Source organism: Ambystoma mexicanum, chromosome 4p, assembly GCF_040938575.1.
Source record: "Ambystoma mexicanum isolate Mex_15411 chromosome 4p, UKY_AmexF1_1, whole genome shotgun sequence".
NCBI classification, from domain to species: Eukaryota; Metazoa; Chordata; class Amphibia; order Caudata; family Ambystomatidae; genus Ambystoma; species Ambystoma mexicanum.
In genome coordinates, this window is record NC_090927.1 from 1,130,260,484 (window position 1) to 1,130,278,121 (window position 17,638).

At 47.5% G+C, this 17,638-nt stretch overlaps 1 protein-coding gene across 1 annotated transcript in view; it reads left to right on the top strand.

Moving 5' to 3' along the window:
• Nucleotides 1-17,638, top strand: part of LOC138453673 (alpha-tectorin-like) — a 412,421-nt gene that overhangs the window by 286,886 nt on the left and 107,897 nt on the right. The window contains exon 8 of the mRNA XM_069606719.1: nt 5,791-5,905. Within this exon, the coding sequence (XP_069462820.1) occupies nt 5,791-5,905 (115 nt within the window). The remainder of the gene's footprint in view (nt 1-5,790; nt 5,906-17,638) is intronic.

The window sequence follows — 17,638 nt, forward strand, 5'->3', positions numbered from 1 at the left end:
TATTCAGCTAAACCAGTAGTTTCTTAAATGTAGCTCTACAACTTGACTAAACAAGTGGTTTCTCAAATGCATTTCCACAACAAGCTCTTGCTCAGCCTTGAATTCAACTCTGCAGTTAGAATCCTTGATTCAACTTAGTTTCCTATTTTCTTTCAATTCAACAGTTTGATGTTCAATGTAATAGTCGTTGCTTTTTTTAACAAATGCAACTTAGCTTGTTTTATTCAATTCAGTGTTCAATAAACACATCTTTACTTGTTTCATTCAATGCAGTATTTAATAGGTGCAGTTTTGCTTGTTTCATTCAAATCAGTATTTAATAAAGGCAGCTTTGCTTGTTTCATTCAATTCGGTATTCAATGAAGGCACCTTTGCTTATTGTTGTGGACCTCTATTGTATTTACTGTACCTTGGAGCGCCCGGGTGGTTACAGTGTCCCTCACAGTTACAGGACCCGGAAGCTTATCTGGGCGGCCTCTCCCCAATCGGGAAAACCTGTTTGCCGGGTGCTTCGTTCAGCACACGCTGGCTCTCGTGTGCAGCTCTGCCTCTGCTACACAGCAGCGCCTGCTGCCCGCCTTCCCTTTCAAAGTCCCACCTGCATGACTCCCGGGATCTTGGTTGGCATCTTAGCTTCTCGCGCTCCCGCACAGCTCCTTCTGTTGTGTCTCACTCTTCCCCAGCTGCTGTTCTTCTTCTTGTGCTTCTGTAGTCCACCTCTTATACACCTGTGTTCCATTAATGGACTGCAGCTCTATTCCATTAATTAAAGCTGCCTGACTCTGATTATAAGGACATGCCTGACCTTCATGCATCTTCTTTGTTCCACTACCAAAGTGGTGACCGTAAGTGGTGTCTATTACTCTCAGTTGCTTCTTCCTCTTCTCAGAACTAGAGTGGGGAAGTGTGTCATTTTCATAACTCTCGGTACTGTTGGGTACCCCAAGAGGGAAATAACACGGAACTGCCTTATAATGACCCATAAAGTTCGTGGGAGGGTTTGGTAGGTTGTTAGTAGAATAAGGAGGATACTGTGTTTTGTCCCAAGGTACTCATCCTCCATCCTTCTGCTCCTCTTTTCTAACATGTCTGGGCTGATAATATCGCATGCCCTTCTCAGAGACCAGGGTACATGGTGAACAATAACCTATAGCCACTTGTGGGATAGGGGTTGCTTCCTGAAAGGAGGATGTGGAATACTGTGTCTTACCTAAGGGCATCCCACTTCCAATCCCCAGGGACCCTCCATCCAGGTGGTCCTCCTCATTTATCCAAAAGTGATGGACTTTCCCAGGCCAACTGTATAGAAGATCCAAGGGGAGTGTCAGACGCGCTCTTGCCCTCGTAGTGTAGCCGAGGAATTCTTCTAGCCAATCTACCAAACTGGTTGATGAACTGAACAACCAGAACAGTGGATTGGCGAAAAGATGGAGTACCAACGACGAACCCTGAACAACAGGGAACAGGATACTGCGACAAGATGTATCCCAGGAGCACAGGTGAAGACCCCAGGCAACTGCAAGAAGAGCAATGATAAGAACAATGCAATTCGTAGCAGTACTTGATTAACAAGAACAAAACCAATCACTAACCTGTTCAGTATCGCGAGACACCGGAAGGCTGTAGAAACCGGGTAAGTAACTTCGAGGCAGTCCAGACACAAACAGAGTACACCAGATGAATAAACAAGAGGAACAAGAGGAAATTCAAAAGGCTCTTAAAAGGTCCAAAATCCACAAACCTAACCCGACGGCACGCGGATGCCTAATTGGTACACCAAGGCAGTCTCTAGTCCGTGTACCGGAGTGTGCAAGAACACTCTAGCAATCCAAAGTCATGAAGTATTCCAAAACAGGCAGCAGAGTCCAAGAAAGGATGCGTGCAACGGCAGAGTCGGAGGTTCGTGAGGGTTCCGCCGTAAACAGGGCGAGTGATTTAGCAATCCAAAACGTTCCGTGGTCGAGCAGCAAAGCGGGCAGCAAAAGTACAAGGGGCAAGGCGAGGCAATTCCAATAGCGGTCCGTGGTCGAGCAGCAATGCGGGCAGCAAAAGTACAAGGGGCAAGGCGAGGCAATTCCAATAGCGGTCTGTGGTCGACAAGGCCAGAAAGATCAACAGAATGACGGGGATTCCAAAAGCAAGCCATAGAGCAGTCCAGGTCAACAATGGGAGAGCCAAAGAAACAGGGGAAACAAGGGACAGAAGCAAGAATACTAGGGACAAAGGCAACGCCGTCGGAATACAAGATTCTGAAGCGCCGGGATGATGTAAAGGCGGGGCTTAAATAAGCGGTCACATGATGTGTGCAATGCTCCTCAGCGTGCTAGGTGAAACCAGGAAGTACCGGCAGGACGCCAACGTTTCCATGCCAACCTCCAAGCTCCCGGCAGCCGAAGTCTTAAAGGAACAGTAACCACGGATCCTTTGCATACACGAGAGTCAGTACACCCACGTTTAGTAACAGCTTTATCCTTATTGCGGCCCAACACGGTTGAATGTTGCCAATACCTGACAGGGAGTAGTTGTGAGAACACCCTCAGGTTCCTCACAGGATACAGATTCTAATAGCCCCAACGTCAGAACCAAAATGTCAAGGTGTTAGAGCACAGTAAATATGGCTCCTTTCCCGTACTCATCGAAAACAGAGCACCTGCTGCAAATATATGACCCAACAAAGCACTGGAGAGTCAGTATCCGGCATAACCCTAACTCAAAATTGCCAACACAAGAGCATGCACCAGAGCACAAACACAAATAGCTCATGCACCCTATACAGTGCCTAAGGCAGTACAAATGGCAATTTATCACTCGTCAACAGTACATAACCTAAAAACAGAACACGCAAATCAAGTTGTTACACCACCTTATCACACACCCATCACAATGTCAAGGCTAATCAGATGGCATATTGCCCACCAACAGCAGTAACAGTAAAACAGATTGTACGATCAGGCTGTTAAACCCCAGTAATGCATCTATAACAGAGCCAAAACCAACGGTCACTCTAGTCACAACATTTCAACATCAGCATCATCCTGGAATTTACATACACCTTTCAGGATACACAGGTAATGGGCAATCATTTGGCATTTATGGAACATGGAACTCATCTGACACACTATCCAGTTTTCTTCTCTGTTGGAGAAAAAAACTAAACAGCAGAGACAAAGTATAAGCAACAAGAGTAACACATAGGAGGCCAACTCACAGAGTCCACAATGGCCTACAAGCACATCATGGAGATTAGCAGTGCATGCATTGAACAAAAAGTCAGATTAGGGCATCTCTCCTTCACTTAAATGTCCAACAAGCAGACTGTCAAGGAACTACTCACAACAGATACACTACTGCAAATCTCCTTTACTCAGGTTCAGGTCTCTGCATCATGACGAAGTGAGAGCTGCAGAGAAATACATATGCCAGACAGCCTTTATAGCTACAACGTCATAACCCCAATAGGTGTGTACAATACAAATACTTGTAACATAACACAAATTACCAAAGACTCAGCACCCACATCTTTTTGAAGGACAAGGGTCAGAACATTGCTACTTATTCTTGTAGATGCAAATATGAATGTCCGCAAAAATAGATGCGCCTTACTCGCTTACCTCTAAGCAAGGGGGATCAGGCCATTCTAATGCATGAAACCTTTATTACTGTATAGCTAGTAGGCCCACCTGCAAAGCACTGCAGTAGTATAGGTAGCTGCCTTCTGTGGCATTGTTACTTTAAAGGTTGTATTGATACACACTTAAGATCTGTGGGCCGCAGCGCCATGGCAAGGCTTCAACCAAATTGCCGAAAAAAATTGGGTTATTGTCTAAAGGCAAATTATTAGAAAAAATTCCAATGATTACAATAGAACACAGGCAGGTATTTCTATTAACAGCACTTATTCCTGTGGTGACCCCTGTCTGAATGAGGGGTTGCAAAGTGCGGGAAGGGTGGAAGGCCTTGTCTCCCAATGGAATGGACTGTACGTTTAAATGAAGCTTTGGGGTTCCATAAGGGGTAGCATTACAATGTGCAGTGTATCACAGTCCCAAAAGCTACCTCTTATACTACATACACAGCATGATACATGTCAAGAAAGTTGCTGATTCGACAGTGTGGGCTTTTAAAATGGCTTTTAAAATGGGGCACTGTCAATAAAACTGGCCACTGTTAATAATTTCCATAATGGGCAAAATTACCTAGATCTGCCTGAGTAATTTCCACAGTTCAAAAACAGACGGTGAAGACGTATTGATATTTATCGGATTTCTAGGCACCAGATTATAATAGGTCATACAGGGAATTCATAATTCTTTCGTGGCTCAGGTCATACCTGTCCCAAAGGACATTCTCGGTCTCCTGGTCTGGGTCATCATCTCTGACAAACTCCCACTTGTCCATGTTGTCCCTCAAGGCTCAGTTCTCGTCCCTTTCTCTTTTCTCGCTATACCTCTCCATTGGTTGAACTTATTTCATCTTTTGGTCTCACCATTTCTATGCGGACGACACACAGCTCTTTCTGTCCTTCCCATCCTTTACTTCTGAAGTTCATAATAAACTTTCTACATGCTTATCAGCCATCAACTCCTGGATGTCGGAGCATTTTCTTGTGTTAAATTCTGCAAAAACTAAGGTACTTTTCTTCCCAGCTAATATAATTCTGTCTCCTCTTCCTCCTTCCTTTATTTCATTTCCTCCATCTCAGCTTCCTATTTCTCCCACAGATCGCAACCTCAGATTTTTTCTAGACTCTGATCTATCCTTTAAGTATCACATCTCTGTATCCTCATGCGCCTGTCACTTTCAACTATATAATATTCGTACAGCTCGTCATTTTTGACTTTTGATGCTTCTTAACTGCTGATTTCCTCACTAATTTTCTCACAACTTTTCTATTCTTCTGCTTCTCTCTTTGGTCTTGCTCTCACCCGCCTTGCCCGTCTGAAATCTGTGTTTAATGCCTCCATTCGTCTTCTGTAGCTTCTTGTTCCTCGTGACTCTATTGCCTCATCTCTTCTTATTCTTGACAGGTGCCCATTTCAGTCCCAACTTAAATTTAACTTTCTGTGCCTTGTCTTTAAATCTCTATATGGCTTTGCACCTATCTAACTTTCTTTCCTTGTTTCATTGTATTCTCCATCTCGTCCTCTCCGCTGTTGCACTCAATTTCTTCCTCTTGTCTCGTCCTCCCTGTGCTCAATCAGGTTTCTGTTCTTTTTCTTTGTTGGCTCCTTTGTACTAGAATGCCCTCCCACTTTCTCTTCGTTCCATTTCTCTATATTCTCTATTCCGTGTATCACTGAAGTCCTATCTTCTTCATTCTGATTGACAAAGCTGATTGCCCCATCTTACTTGCATTTTCCATTTTTTATCGTACTCTTTTCATGATTTTATGTACAGCGCTTTGGCTTAAGGCACCATATAAATCCCAAATAAAATACAAATAACTTCATTACCATGCTCCTTATTTTATGGGAAGGTTTTCACTTTAGCGTGCACTTCAAAATACATTAAGAACAATCATGTCATGAATCAATAAGTGGTGCAACAGACCTGGACACCAAACCTGAAAGTCTCACATTTCTGGCACCAGAATATATGTAATTGGGTACATGATGATGCCATGACCCATGTATCTATCGCATTAGCTCACATTACAAGTGTCGGTATCATTGTTACGTCACGGTTGGTGTAACCTCCAATGTTATCAGGCCTCACATTGAATGCATTTTGTGTTGTTTGCCTTCCAATACCTTAGATGCTAATGATATTTGGACGCTGTTTGCTTTCCAGAATTGCACCAATCACAGCAGGATGGCCAGAGCGAAAAGGAATGCTGCGCCCACTCATACTATCTCTTATGGTCCAATTAGGAGAAAGCACCTCGAGGACGGAGCAGCTGATTTAAGTACGTTCATAATGCTGTTTTTTTTTGTTTTTGACAAAAATGTATTGGTATTTAATAGATTACAATAAACAAACACAGAAATAGTAGCACAATTTCCATTCGGCGTGTGTTACAGCAGATAATGGTGATTGAGTAGGTACATGGAGAAATGTCAAATTGTGTGTGTACACTAGCATGCATACAGTAAAAATGTTATATACATCGCTAACCACGATCTATATCACAAGAAATTGGGATTGAAAAGTGCATACATAACATAGATTGAGGAGACACAATCAATGGAAGCAGGAAGTAGAACCAGACGCAAGGGAATTTAATATTCGCACTTGGGGAAGGGCGCTCAGCCAATCAGGTGGCTGGAACAGCAGCGAGAATACACAGTGCCTCACCAGCTGTTTCCAGCCAACTGAGGCCCATCCCTGGGTGGCGCATCTTTTTTTAATATGGTAGGAAACAAGGAGCCTCTCCCTGTTGTCGCCCCAAAACAAAACAAACCCCTTCCCACCTCGTCCCCCCTCCCCACTTACCTGCTGGATGGGGTTTTGTGCTCCTGTCCCAGCACTCCTCACACGCCTGGCCAACGCCATGGAAATGGAAAATGGCCTTATTCCCTTTTCCGATAGCGGCAGCAGTCTTTTTTTCCTCTGGAGACTGGCGTCTTCCAGGGTGCGAATAGCAATCACACCCAGCAGAGGTGCGTACAGGCCGATAATTGCCCACAGCCCTTGCAGAGGACCTCACTTCGCTCGGGCCTGCCTAGGCTCGGGCTAGTGGGACGTTACCGGCTGTTGCATGGCACACCTCCTGGGAGCATGGTAGCTCCCAGGATGTTGTAATGGATCACGTGGCAGTAGCCACGTGACCAACTTAATAAAAGATGCGAGCCGCTTCCGGCTTGGCAGTCACTCCAACAAAGGACTCCGGTGTCATTCTTTCTGCTGCACCATGCTGGTGCCACACCGCGTGCTGTAGGCGCGAGGGCGGGGCCCAGCACGAGGACGGTGCCCCTGCTGGGCAACGCCAGCCCTGAAGGCTGCTAACGCCATGTTATCCTGGCTACTGGTGCGACCCCGGCCTGGGTGCCCCCAGAGCCGGGGCCGCATTGTGCTGGGTGCCCCCAGCCATGTGGGTCGTTCCGGTGATCCTGAGTGGGTGGGTGAGCCCAACCATGTATCCACGGCGTGAGCGCCGCACTGAGGGACCACATTGGGTGATCCCGACCTGTGTATGGGGCCTGCCCGGTGTCCAGGGCAGGCCCCCAACAATGGCGACGAGGGCTGGAGCCCAGGTGTGGCGTCGGCCACAGAATGGGCAATGGAACTGGGGGTGGGCCAGGGCCCCGTGGATGTTCACACGGGCCGCCTGGTACCCCCGAGAAGGTGCTGTGCAGCTGCGCGATGATAGCAGCGGCCTGTCTGCGGTTCCCTTCCCCCACTGTGAGGAGGAGACTGTGGCCTTCCCCTGCGACGGGGGAGGATGCGGGTTGTTGCCCGTGGTGGGGGAGGTGAGGTGCACGCCGCCAAGGAGGAATGGGCGGCATCCTCCGTGATATTTATCGGGTGGGTCGGCTCACCCCATGAGGAGGAGGAGGACTCCACTGTGGCCTCGGCCGCACGAGGAAGGATTTCTGCCCCCACCACCACTGCAGGAGAAGATCTGCCTCCCCTCTTTTCCCCCGTGATGAGGGAGTTGTCCGACCCCGTGAGGGGAAGAAATGCCCCGCGGCATCGGCCGCGGAAAGAAGGTGCATAGCGGTAGCGGCCTCGGCCGTGCTCAATGGGGGGTGTGGCTGCAGTGCCAGGAGCCGGAGAGAGCCCGCTCGGAGGAGGGAACCATGGAGTCAGCTAAAAAAGGGGGCCGCCGAACAGATGAGGCGGCCCGAGCTATGAGCGGCGTCGGCCGCAGCACTGGGGTAGTGCTGAGCCCACCAAACAGCTAAGGCGGCCCCCTCCCCACGGAGGAGAAGGAACATGCTGGCGGCTGCACCGCAAGGAGGAAGCGCTGCCCCTCCCCTACCCACAAGCCGCGGAAATAAAGAGGGGCGATGTTCGCCGCAGAAGAAAAAAAAATGAGGCGGGCCCAACAACAACTGGGCCCGCAAAAGATAAAAAAAATATATGCAGGCCGAAATGGGAGGCGGAACAAAGGAGGTGGGCGTGGCCCAAACAACCCTGGGCTGCAGCGGTGAAAAAAAAAAAACAATACATGGGACACGTTGAACAACAGTGGGAGGCAGCCCCCAAGCGACCAAAAAATAAGGGGGCACAACCAGTACCCTGCCTCACAGTAGCACAGCAGGTGCCCAACCCACATTATCTGGCATCTGCTCCTTCTACCATCATGAGGGAGCGACACCAACATCAAGCACAGTGGGGAGACATCCAAAATGAACAGGTGGGCAAGCAAGCCCGGGGCACCCTGAAGAGGAATGGCTGATTGCCCTGTGGCCCCCTAGCAGCAGGGAATTGAAGGGCCATGTAACAGCAAGGGCCCCAGGCACAACCCGGGCCCGGTGGTGGTGAATTTGGTGTTTCCACAGGGAGGGTTACAGCTCTCACGAGTGCTTGTGTGCCCTCTTAGGCCTGTTGCCCACACATCCTGCCACCAGTGTCTCCTTGCCAACTGCCCCAGGTGTTGGAGGAAGTGTGATGGGTGACCTGTTGTTCGGAACTCTGCCACGTGTGGCGGTCCCCCCCCCAGATGTAAGTGTACCTGCCCCCCCTCTCCAGGTGCGGTTTTCCCAGCCCTCTTGGTTTATGACACCTGCCCATGAGGGAGAGGAAGTGGAACAAAGGAGCCTGCTGCCAAGGTGCCAGTAACCCATCACAGGTGCCCTCCAGACTGTGGACTTGGCCGATGTGTCCCCTGGGCCTCCCCAGGTGCTACTTTGCTGGTTTTCTCTTTGTGTGACTCTGGTGTGGCTGTCCGAAGGGAACATTGGTGAGGACTCAAGCTGGCCTCCTGCAACTCCATGATGGCGGAGGAAGGACATCATCACTGACATCCCCATGAAGTCTCGGAACGGCGGACACGGACTTGCTTAAAATGGCCCGGGTGGGGGCAGAGGGGCCATGTGATGTTGTGCACACCCGCACATGCGGAATGCTTCATGTGGTGCCAGGGGCTCTCACTGGTGTTTTTGTTTTGGGATAGTAGAACCACTCACCCAAGTTAATAAAGGGGTGAACAACTAGTGGAGTGGTTACAGAAGTATTAGTGTGTGGTTGTGTAGGTTTTTTTGTTTTGTTGTTGTAAAAAAAGGAGTGATGTTGCATGGCACCCCTCCTGGGAGCATGGTAGCTCCCAGGATGTTGTAATGGGTCACGTGGCAGTAGCCACGTGACCAACTTAATAAAAGATACGAGCCGCTTCCGGCTTGGCAGTCACTCCAACAAAGGACTCCGGTGTCATTCTTTCTGCTGCACCATGCGGGTACCACACCGCGTGCTGTGGGCCCGAGGGCGGTACCAGCACGAGGACGGTGCCCCTGCTGGGAAACGCTGTCCTTGAAGGCTGCTAACGCCATGTGATCATGGCTACTGGTGCGACCACGGCCTTGGTGCCCCCAGAGCCGGGGCCACAGTGTGCTGGCTGCCCCCAGCCATGTGGGTCGTTCCGGTTATACGGAGTGGGGGGTGACCCCCACCCATATATCTGCGGCATGAGCGCCGCACTGAGGGACCAGGTCGGGTGATCCCGAGCTGTGTATGGGGCCTGCCCGGTGTCCAGGGCAGGCCCCCAACACCGGCCATGTACGCTGCACCTGCTGGGGTGTGATTGCTACATTCAATACTACAGGGGTAAAGAAGGAACCCGTAAGGAGAGCATTCAGGGTCTGGTGCAATGGGGTCACGGTCATAACATTTTATACTGGCAACAAAGAAGTATCAAGGGTATAGATTTCTGAATGGTCACTGGATACATTCAAATGTTCCAGTGCTACGCCTTGTAAAAAATTGAGTCTTCAAACGTTGCTAACAAACACATGTCAGAAATACAGTCTTCTGGTTTAGTGTGCCCCAGGGTCTTCCATAGGTTTAGAATTCACAGTTTCCCACCACGAGTAATCTGAGGATAAACTCATGTGATTATGTAGGTCCAGCAGCAAACATGAGACAGTAGTTCGGATAGGTTTATGCCTCTTAGGATGGGGAATACCTCGTATAAAGTGCTGTAGTTCTGTAGTTATGATAGGTTTCCTGAGTATCGCTAGGCTTCACAAGTCTATTGGTTAGTTCTAAATTATGTTAAGGCCTCAGTGCATCATTTGACTCCAATCTGCTATTTGGTAAAGGATAGGATGAACACTTGTAGGGCCCAATCCATTACAACTTATAATGTATAACTCTTATGTTTTAAAAGGGGACTTTTATGGGGCTTTCGGCCCGTGATAAAGAATTGATTGATTGATGATAACTTACAGACAGGGACCACTGTTTCTCAAGGTGTCCTAATTGTGTAAGGTCATATTTAAAAGACTCCCTGGCCTCATCAGTTTGCCCTAATCTAGCACACAGTCTCATAGATATAGCACCCAGGCTCACTTCTTGATTTTGTAATCCCGGGGATTTAGAATCAAGTTTTTTTCTTTTCTCCTTCTGCCAACAAATATTCCCCACTCCACCCTTGCTTCAGCTGTATTATTTCAGATGCCATAGCAAGTATCTCCCAGTCTTGACAAGGTATTATTTTGAATGGTACAGCAAGTATTTCTTCTCCATTGCTTGTGTCGCTGGTAGTCTGTGTTATCATCCCACTCGGCCAAAGATAGCAGCCAGAGCAGGTTCCCTTGCTGTCCTCCTTCTTTGTCTCTGGCTGCTGCCAGAGCTTGAGCTATTGCCGGAGTAGCCTGCCAGCTCATTTTTCTCTTTTTCTCAGCCCTCATCTGATGTAAGGCCTTCAAAATGCATACAGCCTTTTCTATTACTTTCAACCTGGTTTCCACCAGTGTCTAAGATAATGCACTCAGCAGGTTTGCAGGTCTCTCTCCTCTTTGTGGCTTCTTCTTTTCTCAGGATCTTCCAGCTTCAAAGTCAACAATATCTAAGCACGTGCAGCAATGTATGTATTTATATAATCACTCTGGTTTCTTCATTGATCCTTTCTGAGTCTATTTTTACTTGGGGAACTATGTTTGCCGGAAACAAAACGATGTTGTGCCGCAGTTTTCAAATGAGATTAATTTGTATCAAAAATATTCATTTTGATTATTTTCCTTTTTGACACCCATTAAAACCTCTCATTATCTAAGTATTGTTGTATAACTATCTAAGTCGTAGTATTGGCAATGGTAGTCATTTGAAGTTCCAAACAATTAGGAAATGGGAATTGATCAACAGACAATACCACACCTGGTTTATGTTTTCACTATATTTCCTCTTTATTGGGAGTGGTTTTTGGAGGACAGGGAGAGATCCCCCCCTCCCTCTCTTCTGGTAAGGTCATCAAAGCTAGTCTGCCCAATCAGGCTCACTAAGTCTTCTTTCTACCCTCTGCCCTCTGATGGGACTCTGTTTTTAGTTGGGTTGTTTAGATGAAGTTCCATATAAGAATATCCTCCTTGGAACGGTCAGGATAACTTCGCCTTATCCCTTCCCTGATGGAATCTAACAAAACAATTAAACAAGAATGTCTCATCACAATAAACCAAACATACATTGCCTGGACACTCCCAAATGGTCCAACAGTTTGAGGGTTCTCTAATAAAAGGGCTTAGGATCACCATGTCACTCAGTCACTTCCAACGGCTTGCAGAGGGTGGTATATGACCAAATCTGGTCCACCTTATAGCTCTTGTAGATGCCATTGTGCCTCTGGCACAAGCATGTAGACGAACCTTGAGCATCTCCTTAGGTTCACAAAGAAGCCAACTCAGTTAGCCTTCTCCAGATTCCACAAGCAAGTTTGCAAGGGCTTTATCACCTCCTGTTCCTATGGTCGTGATTTCTGTACTCATCACAACCGCGCTACTCCTCCTCTGGTCCTGCTCCTCCTCAACAGCACCCCATGCTCATTTTCAATGTGGATTTAACCCCTTAAGATCAAGGTCTCACAACATCCCCCTGCCTTAGTTTAAGCATGACCTTTCGTTCCTTCCAGCTTTTACTAGCGATCACCTTGCTCACCTCCTGTATTTCCTTCTGACTCCTCTGACTCCCACCCCCTCCCTTCTGACACTTTTCTACCACCTTTTCCTGGTGTTCTGATACCCCTGCAACTGGTTTCTTCCACCAACCGCCACCTGAGGACTTCTAACCACCTTCTGATGTTCTCCACCAACCTCCTGCTGACTCCATACATTCCTTCAGATGACTGCCAAGCACTTCCTGATGTTCTCTACCACCTTCCCCTGAAGTCCCCAGCCTCTTCCTGATATATTCAACCACCTTTCTTCTGACTCCCACCAACCCCCTCCTTCTGCTCCATCATTTCCTTTCTCAGATCACCCATCTTCCTCCTCTCCCTTCCGTGTCACTCTAAACTACGTCCATAACCTCCTTCCTAAATCCACAACTTGCTCCAAACTCCTTCAGCCACCTCCTTCTCCAAACACCTGGGCTATTGTGCTTTGAGATGGACTCGTAATACTCTGTGTGTCCCTCCCCACTTGGTCAATCATGTTTTGGCATTTGCATTTGTGGGTCAACATGTTTAGGGCTCCAGGTTTTGTCTAGCTTGATTTCTGTATTAGATCACGTGTAAAGATTGTGTAATGGATTTACTGTGGGGCGGGTGGACAGCTGCATTAAAAATTAGTCCACCGTTTTGGATTCCTTGTTAGCATCTACAAGTCCCAGCAAAGCCACACCTGCTTTGAAACCACTGGTGAGCATCGCAAGTGCTTCTATGGTTTCAGAACACGTTCTGAGTGAATACGGAAATTTAATTTTTCTCTGACTATCTTGGGGAGGGTGTACATATTACTGTGTGAGCTTGTGGGTCCTTTTTGAATGCTCTTGAACGGTGAAAGGTATCTTAAGCCTGCATGTGATTGTCACCTGTCCCATGACGGGAACTAAGTGTGGGTGACCAGGGGATCCTGCCCATACTGCCCACTGGTCCATCATCCACTACCTTGTGGAGGAGCCCAACTCCCCTTGGACATCCACTAAATATCCCCAGGTTAAGACTGTGTCACACATATATCTCAGCATTGTCAAAAAACTGTTTATACCCACTATTAAAACCAAACTCTCAGTAACCACGCCCAATGGAACTTTGTCAAGACCATGCACAGTCCAGAGACAGGATAGGGATGGAGTCAATGTTTACACACACCTAAGAGTGAAAATAGATAGGCCATTGCTAAGACAAAAAGAAAAGAAATTTATAAAAAGACGAATGGCTATTTGCGTGTCTCTGTGACTGGTACCTCCTAGAAAGAACACAGGAACCCAGGTCACTCTTGAAAAATAAATAACGTCTTCACTTAAACCATACCTGCTCAATTAATGGTTCTATAGACTTCACAAATGAGTCGTGCTTGCAATGGGTGGACTGATAGACAACAAACTCTTTTATGCTGTCACTTTTCAGTATCTGTCTAGTCTTAGTGCTGTCTGGGTTCCCCCAGGTAATTTAGGATGACCAACATGGACCCCTTGCTCACTGCGCTCAGAGAGGCACAGCTCCACCTCACTGATGAGGCCCAACAATGCTGAAACACGTGTTTGGGGTTGCTGTTGGTACTCTTGTTCAAAGGAGGTTTGCCTGGCATTTCGGTGCTGGACTGCCCTTGTGGGCGGGACAAAGACTGATATGCAAATGGATATTCGTCCTTTGTGAAAAGTACAGTGAGCAAAAAGTGATGACTGCGGACTTGTAAAGTGGGAAAAAAAACACAGAACTGGTTATCATGCCATGTTCTTTCTAGAGAGGGGTGCCTGATACCTTTTTTGTATTTTTGAATGGAACTTGGGGTTGGTCACCTTAAGTTACCTGGGAGAACCCAGATGTGGACTCAGCTGCTTGTCACCATTCCGGGCCAGCGTCTTCATCTGCTCTCTCCCGTTTCTGAGATATGGCTCTCAGCAAGCTGTCCAATCTCTCTCCTGTCTGGTCTTTCTCAGTGTTTACGGTATAACTCTCAGTGAGCTCTTCAATCTCTCGCTCTTGCTCTGGTCTCTGCCAGTGTCTGACCTACAGCTCCGAGCAAGCTCTTAAATTGCTTGATTTGGGTCTAGCCTCTGTTCACTGTGCTCAGAGAGGCACCGCTCCACCTCACTGATGAGGCCCAACAAGGCTGAAACACGAGTTTGGGGTTGCTGTTGGTACTCTTGTCCAAAGGAGGTTTGCCCGGCATTTTGGTGCTGGACTGCCCTTGTGGGCAGGACAAAGACTGATATGAAAATGGATATTCCTCTATTGTGAAAAGTACAGTGAGCAAAAAGCGATGGCTGCGGACTCTCAAAGTGGAAAAAAAAACAGAATTGGTTATCATGCCATGTTTTTTATAGAGAGGGGAGCCTGCTACCTTTTTTGCATGTATGAATCCAAACTTGATGTGTTGGATTGGCTGGGTAAGTTTGAATACACCTATGGTCTTCAAGGAATCAGTGAGAATGATTTAATTCCATGGCTCATGTTTAGGCTCGTCCTGAATGGCTGTGATGATGTAATGGAGTTGGGTGCCATTGAGAGGAAGGATTATGAATCGGTGAAGCTGGCATTAATAGCCAGATTTGGGAAAACTCCTTCCCAGTACCTTAAGAGGTTTAGGACCCTCAGAAAGACTGGTGGTACCCCTTGGGCTACGAGGGTATGTGAATGTTTGAAGAACTTTGATGGTTGACTTAAGGGTTACAGAGTGATCTCCTTTGAGGGAATGAGGAATCTTTTTTTGTTAGAATCTATTTTTGATGCCTGCTTGCCTGAGCTGAGACAGCATTTGGCTGACTCAAAAGAGATTGATCCCAAAAAGTTAGCACAAGCTGCTGACTTGTGGGTAGCCAACAGGACCACTCACAAAAAAAGAGAATTCTAATTCCAACCATCCAAATGAGGGCCACAAACATAGAAAGGGTAAATTCCATGGGAAACCTGGTAAGTCTAATGAAATCTCTGGTGCCAAACCAGAGAGAGGTCAACAGAAACCCCCATTCCAGAGATTATTTCGGAAATATTTTGTATATAGGTCTGTAGATCATGTGAAAGGGGATCCCAGATATAAGGGTAAACCTTCAGGGGTCCACACTGCCTCCTCAGCCTTCATCCCAGAGGGAGAAGCCTAAATGGCAATTGCACAATGTCAACTACTGGCTGAAGACCCCATTGGAGTTCAAGACAGTGTTTTTTTAGTGTTCCTGGGTCTGTGGCAACAACATAAGGTGGATGTGTACAACTCGATACCAGATAATACAAAAGAATATTATAAAGACAGTATTCTTGTAAATGGTCAGGAGACACCTGCCATCAGAGACACTGGGTCAAGCATTACAGTGGGAGATTAAAGTTTGTTCAAACCTGAGGATGTAGCTAAGGCACCCAAAGGTCCCACTAAACTTGCAAGAGGCCCTATCCAAATGGTTCCTATTCTGCCAGCTCTCATCCAGTACAATGAAATGACTTTTAGAATTCCTGTTAGTGTACAGAATGAAGTACCAGGGAGAGTCCTGTTGGGAAATGGTTTGACAATTCTTGGAGTTGTATCGAGTGCCCCCAGGCCTCCCAGCAAAATGAAGCATGAGCACACAAGATTGGCCAAAGAGGCAACCTTGAGAGACGCTCAGTTTGAGGTTGAGGGGATTTCCAATACCTCCAGTCCACAGTAAGGCCACCCGTCCATTTCCAGGAAAAAGAAAGACACAAAAGAGAAATCTAAAGTCTCTGGGACAAAGAAATGTCTTAAACCTAAACCTGTTCACACGACAAGTACACCCCCCCAGAGGATAGTCCCAGGTCACCCCAGTGACCCCTTTCCCAGCTGAGGCTGTGTGGGAGGACCAACTAAACTCTGAAGAGACAGCTACTGGTGACACAGAGCTGGAAGAAAACCTTCCCTGCGTTGGAGATCTGGATCCTTCAGACCATCCTGAGCTGCAGACCTCATTTGCAGAAGGTGGACCCTCTAGGTAAGACTTCAGCAGAGGACAAAGAGAGTGTCCCTCTCTAGAAGGTCTGTGCCAGCAGACTGCTTCCCAGCAGGAAGGGCAAGAGCCAGGGAAGCATAGGCTTTACTGGGCTGATGGCCTCATCTACAGTGAACCAACTGAGTCTACCCCAGGGAGGTACCTCCTGGGGCACTGCCAGTACACTGGTAGTGTTAGCGCCCCAGGAGGTGAGACAGAAGTTCTTACAGTTAGCACATGAGAGTCCTTTGGCTAACCACTTGAGTTTCGAGAGGACCAAAGAGAGGCTATCTCTGTACTTTTACTGGCCCAACATGGGGGCTGATGTACAGAAATTCTGTAATAGCTGCCACACTTGTCAGACATCTGATAAGAGTGGGTCCAAGAGTGTGGCACCTTTAGTGCCCCTCCCTGTGGTGGGAGTCCCTTTTGAGAGGGTGCAGATTGACATTGTTGGCCCTAGACCCTCCAACGTCTTCAGGCAACTGATCTATATTGGTTGTGGTAGACCATGCTACCAGGTATCCTGAAGCCATACCTTTGAGAACTGTTAATGCTCAGGCAGTGGCCAAGGCCCTCCTTGGTATCTTTACCAGGGTAGATTTTCCTAAGTAGGTCATCTCTGACAGGGGATCAAATCGTATGTACCACTACATGCAGACCACATGGAAGAACTGTGGAGTGACCTACAGGTTCTCAACAGCCTACCATCCCCAAACCAATGGATTGGTGGAGAGGTTTAACAGAACTACAAAGAGCATGATAGGTGCTTTAGTGGAACCCCTTAGAAGAAAGTGGGACCTTCTATTGCCGTTTGTTCTCTTTGCTTATAGTAAAGTCACTCAGGCAGGGGTTAGGTTCAACCCCTTTGAACTTCTCTATGGTCATCCAGTCAGAGGCCCTTTGGCCCTGATCAAGGGAGGTTTGGAGGGTGCTCCTTCCCTACAGCCAGTGACAGTCACTGACTATGTCCTAGGCCTCAGGAAGAGGATGGCACTCATGATGACAGACGCTTCAGATAACCTGAAAGCAGGTCAGTATCTGGTCAAACACTAGCATGACTAGAAGGCCAACATGGTGGAGTTTAATCAGACCAGCTTGTTTTGGTTATGGTACCTACAAGGCAGAGGGCCTTACAGGACAAATGGTTTGGACCCTTCAAGATTGTGGTAAACCTGGAGAGGTCAATTACTTAATGGACTTGGGCAATCCCAAGGAGGCCCCAAGGGTCTATCACACAAACCATCTGAAGGCGTATGTTTCCAGACCAGAACTATGAGCTTTGCTTCTAGCCTCTTATCAAGAGGAGGAGGAGGAGGAGAGTGAGCCTCTCCCTGATCTCCTCAGGGGACAACACTCAGATTAGACAATTGAAGGAGTAAAACTGTCTTCAGATTTGACTCTACAACAACAGGAGGAGTGCAAGGCTCTGTTTAATCAGTTTGCCTCCCTGTTCTCACTGACACCAGGCTTGACTCCTTGGGGCCAGCATGATCTACTCACTGGTAACACTCTCCCTGGCAAAAGCAGGGGTTACAGAATGTCAGAACATGTAAGATCCCACATAAAGGAAGAGGTCAAGAAGATGCTTGATTTTGGGGTTATTGACCCATCTACAAGTCCATAGACTAGTCCAGTTGTACTAATGCCAAAAGCAGGAACCACA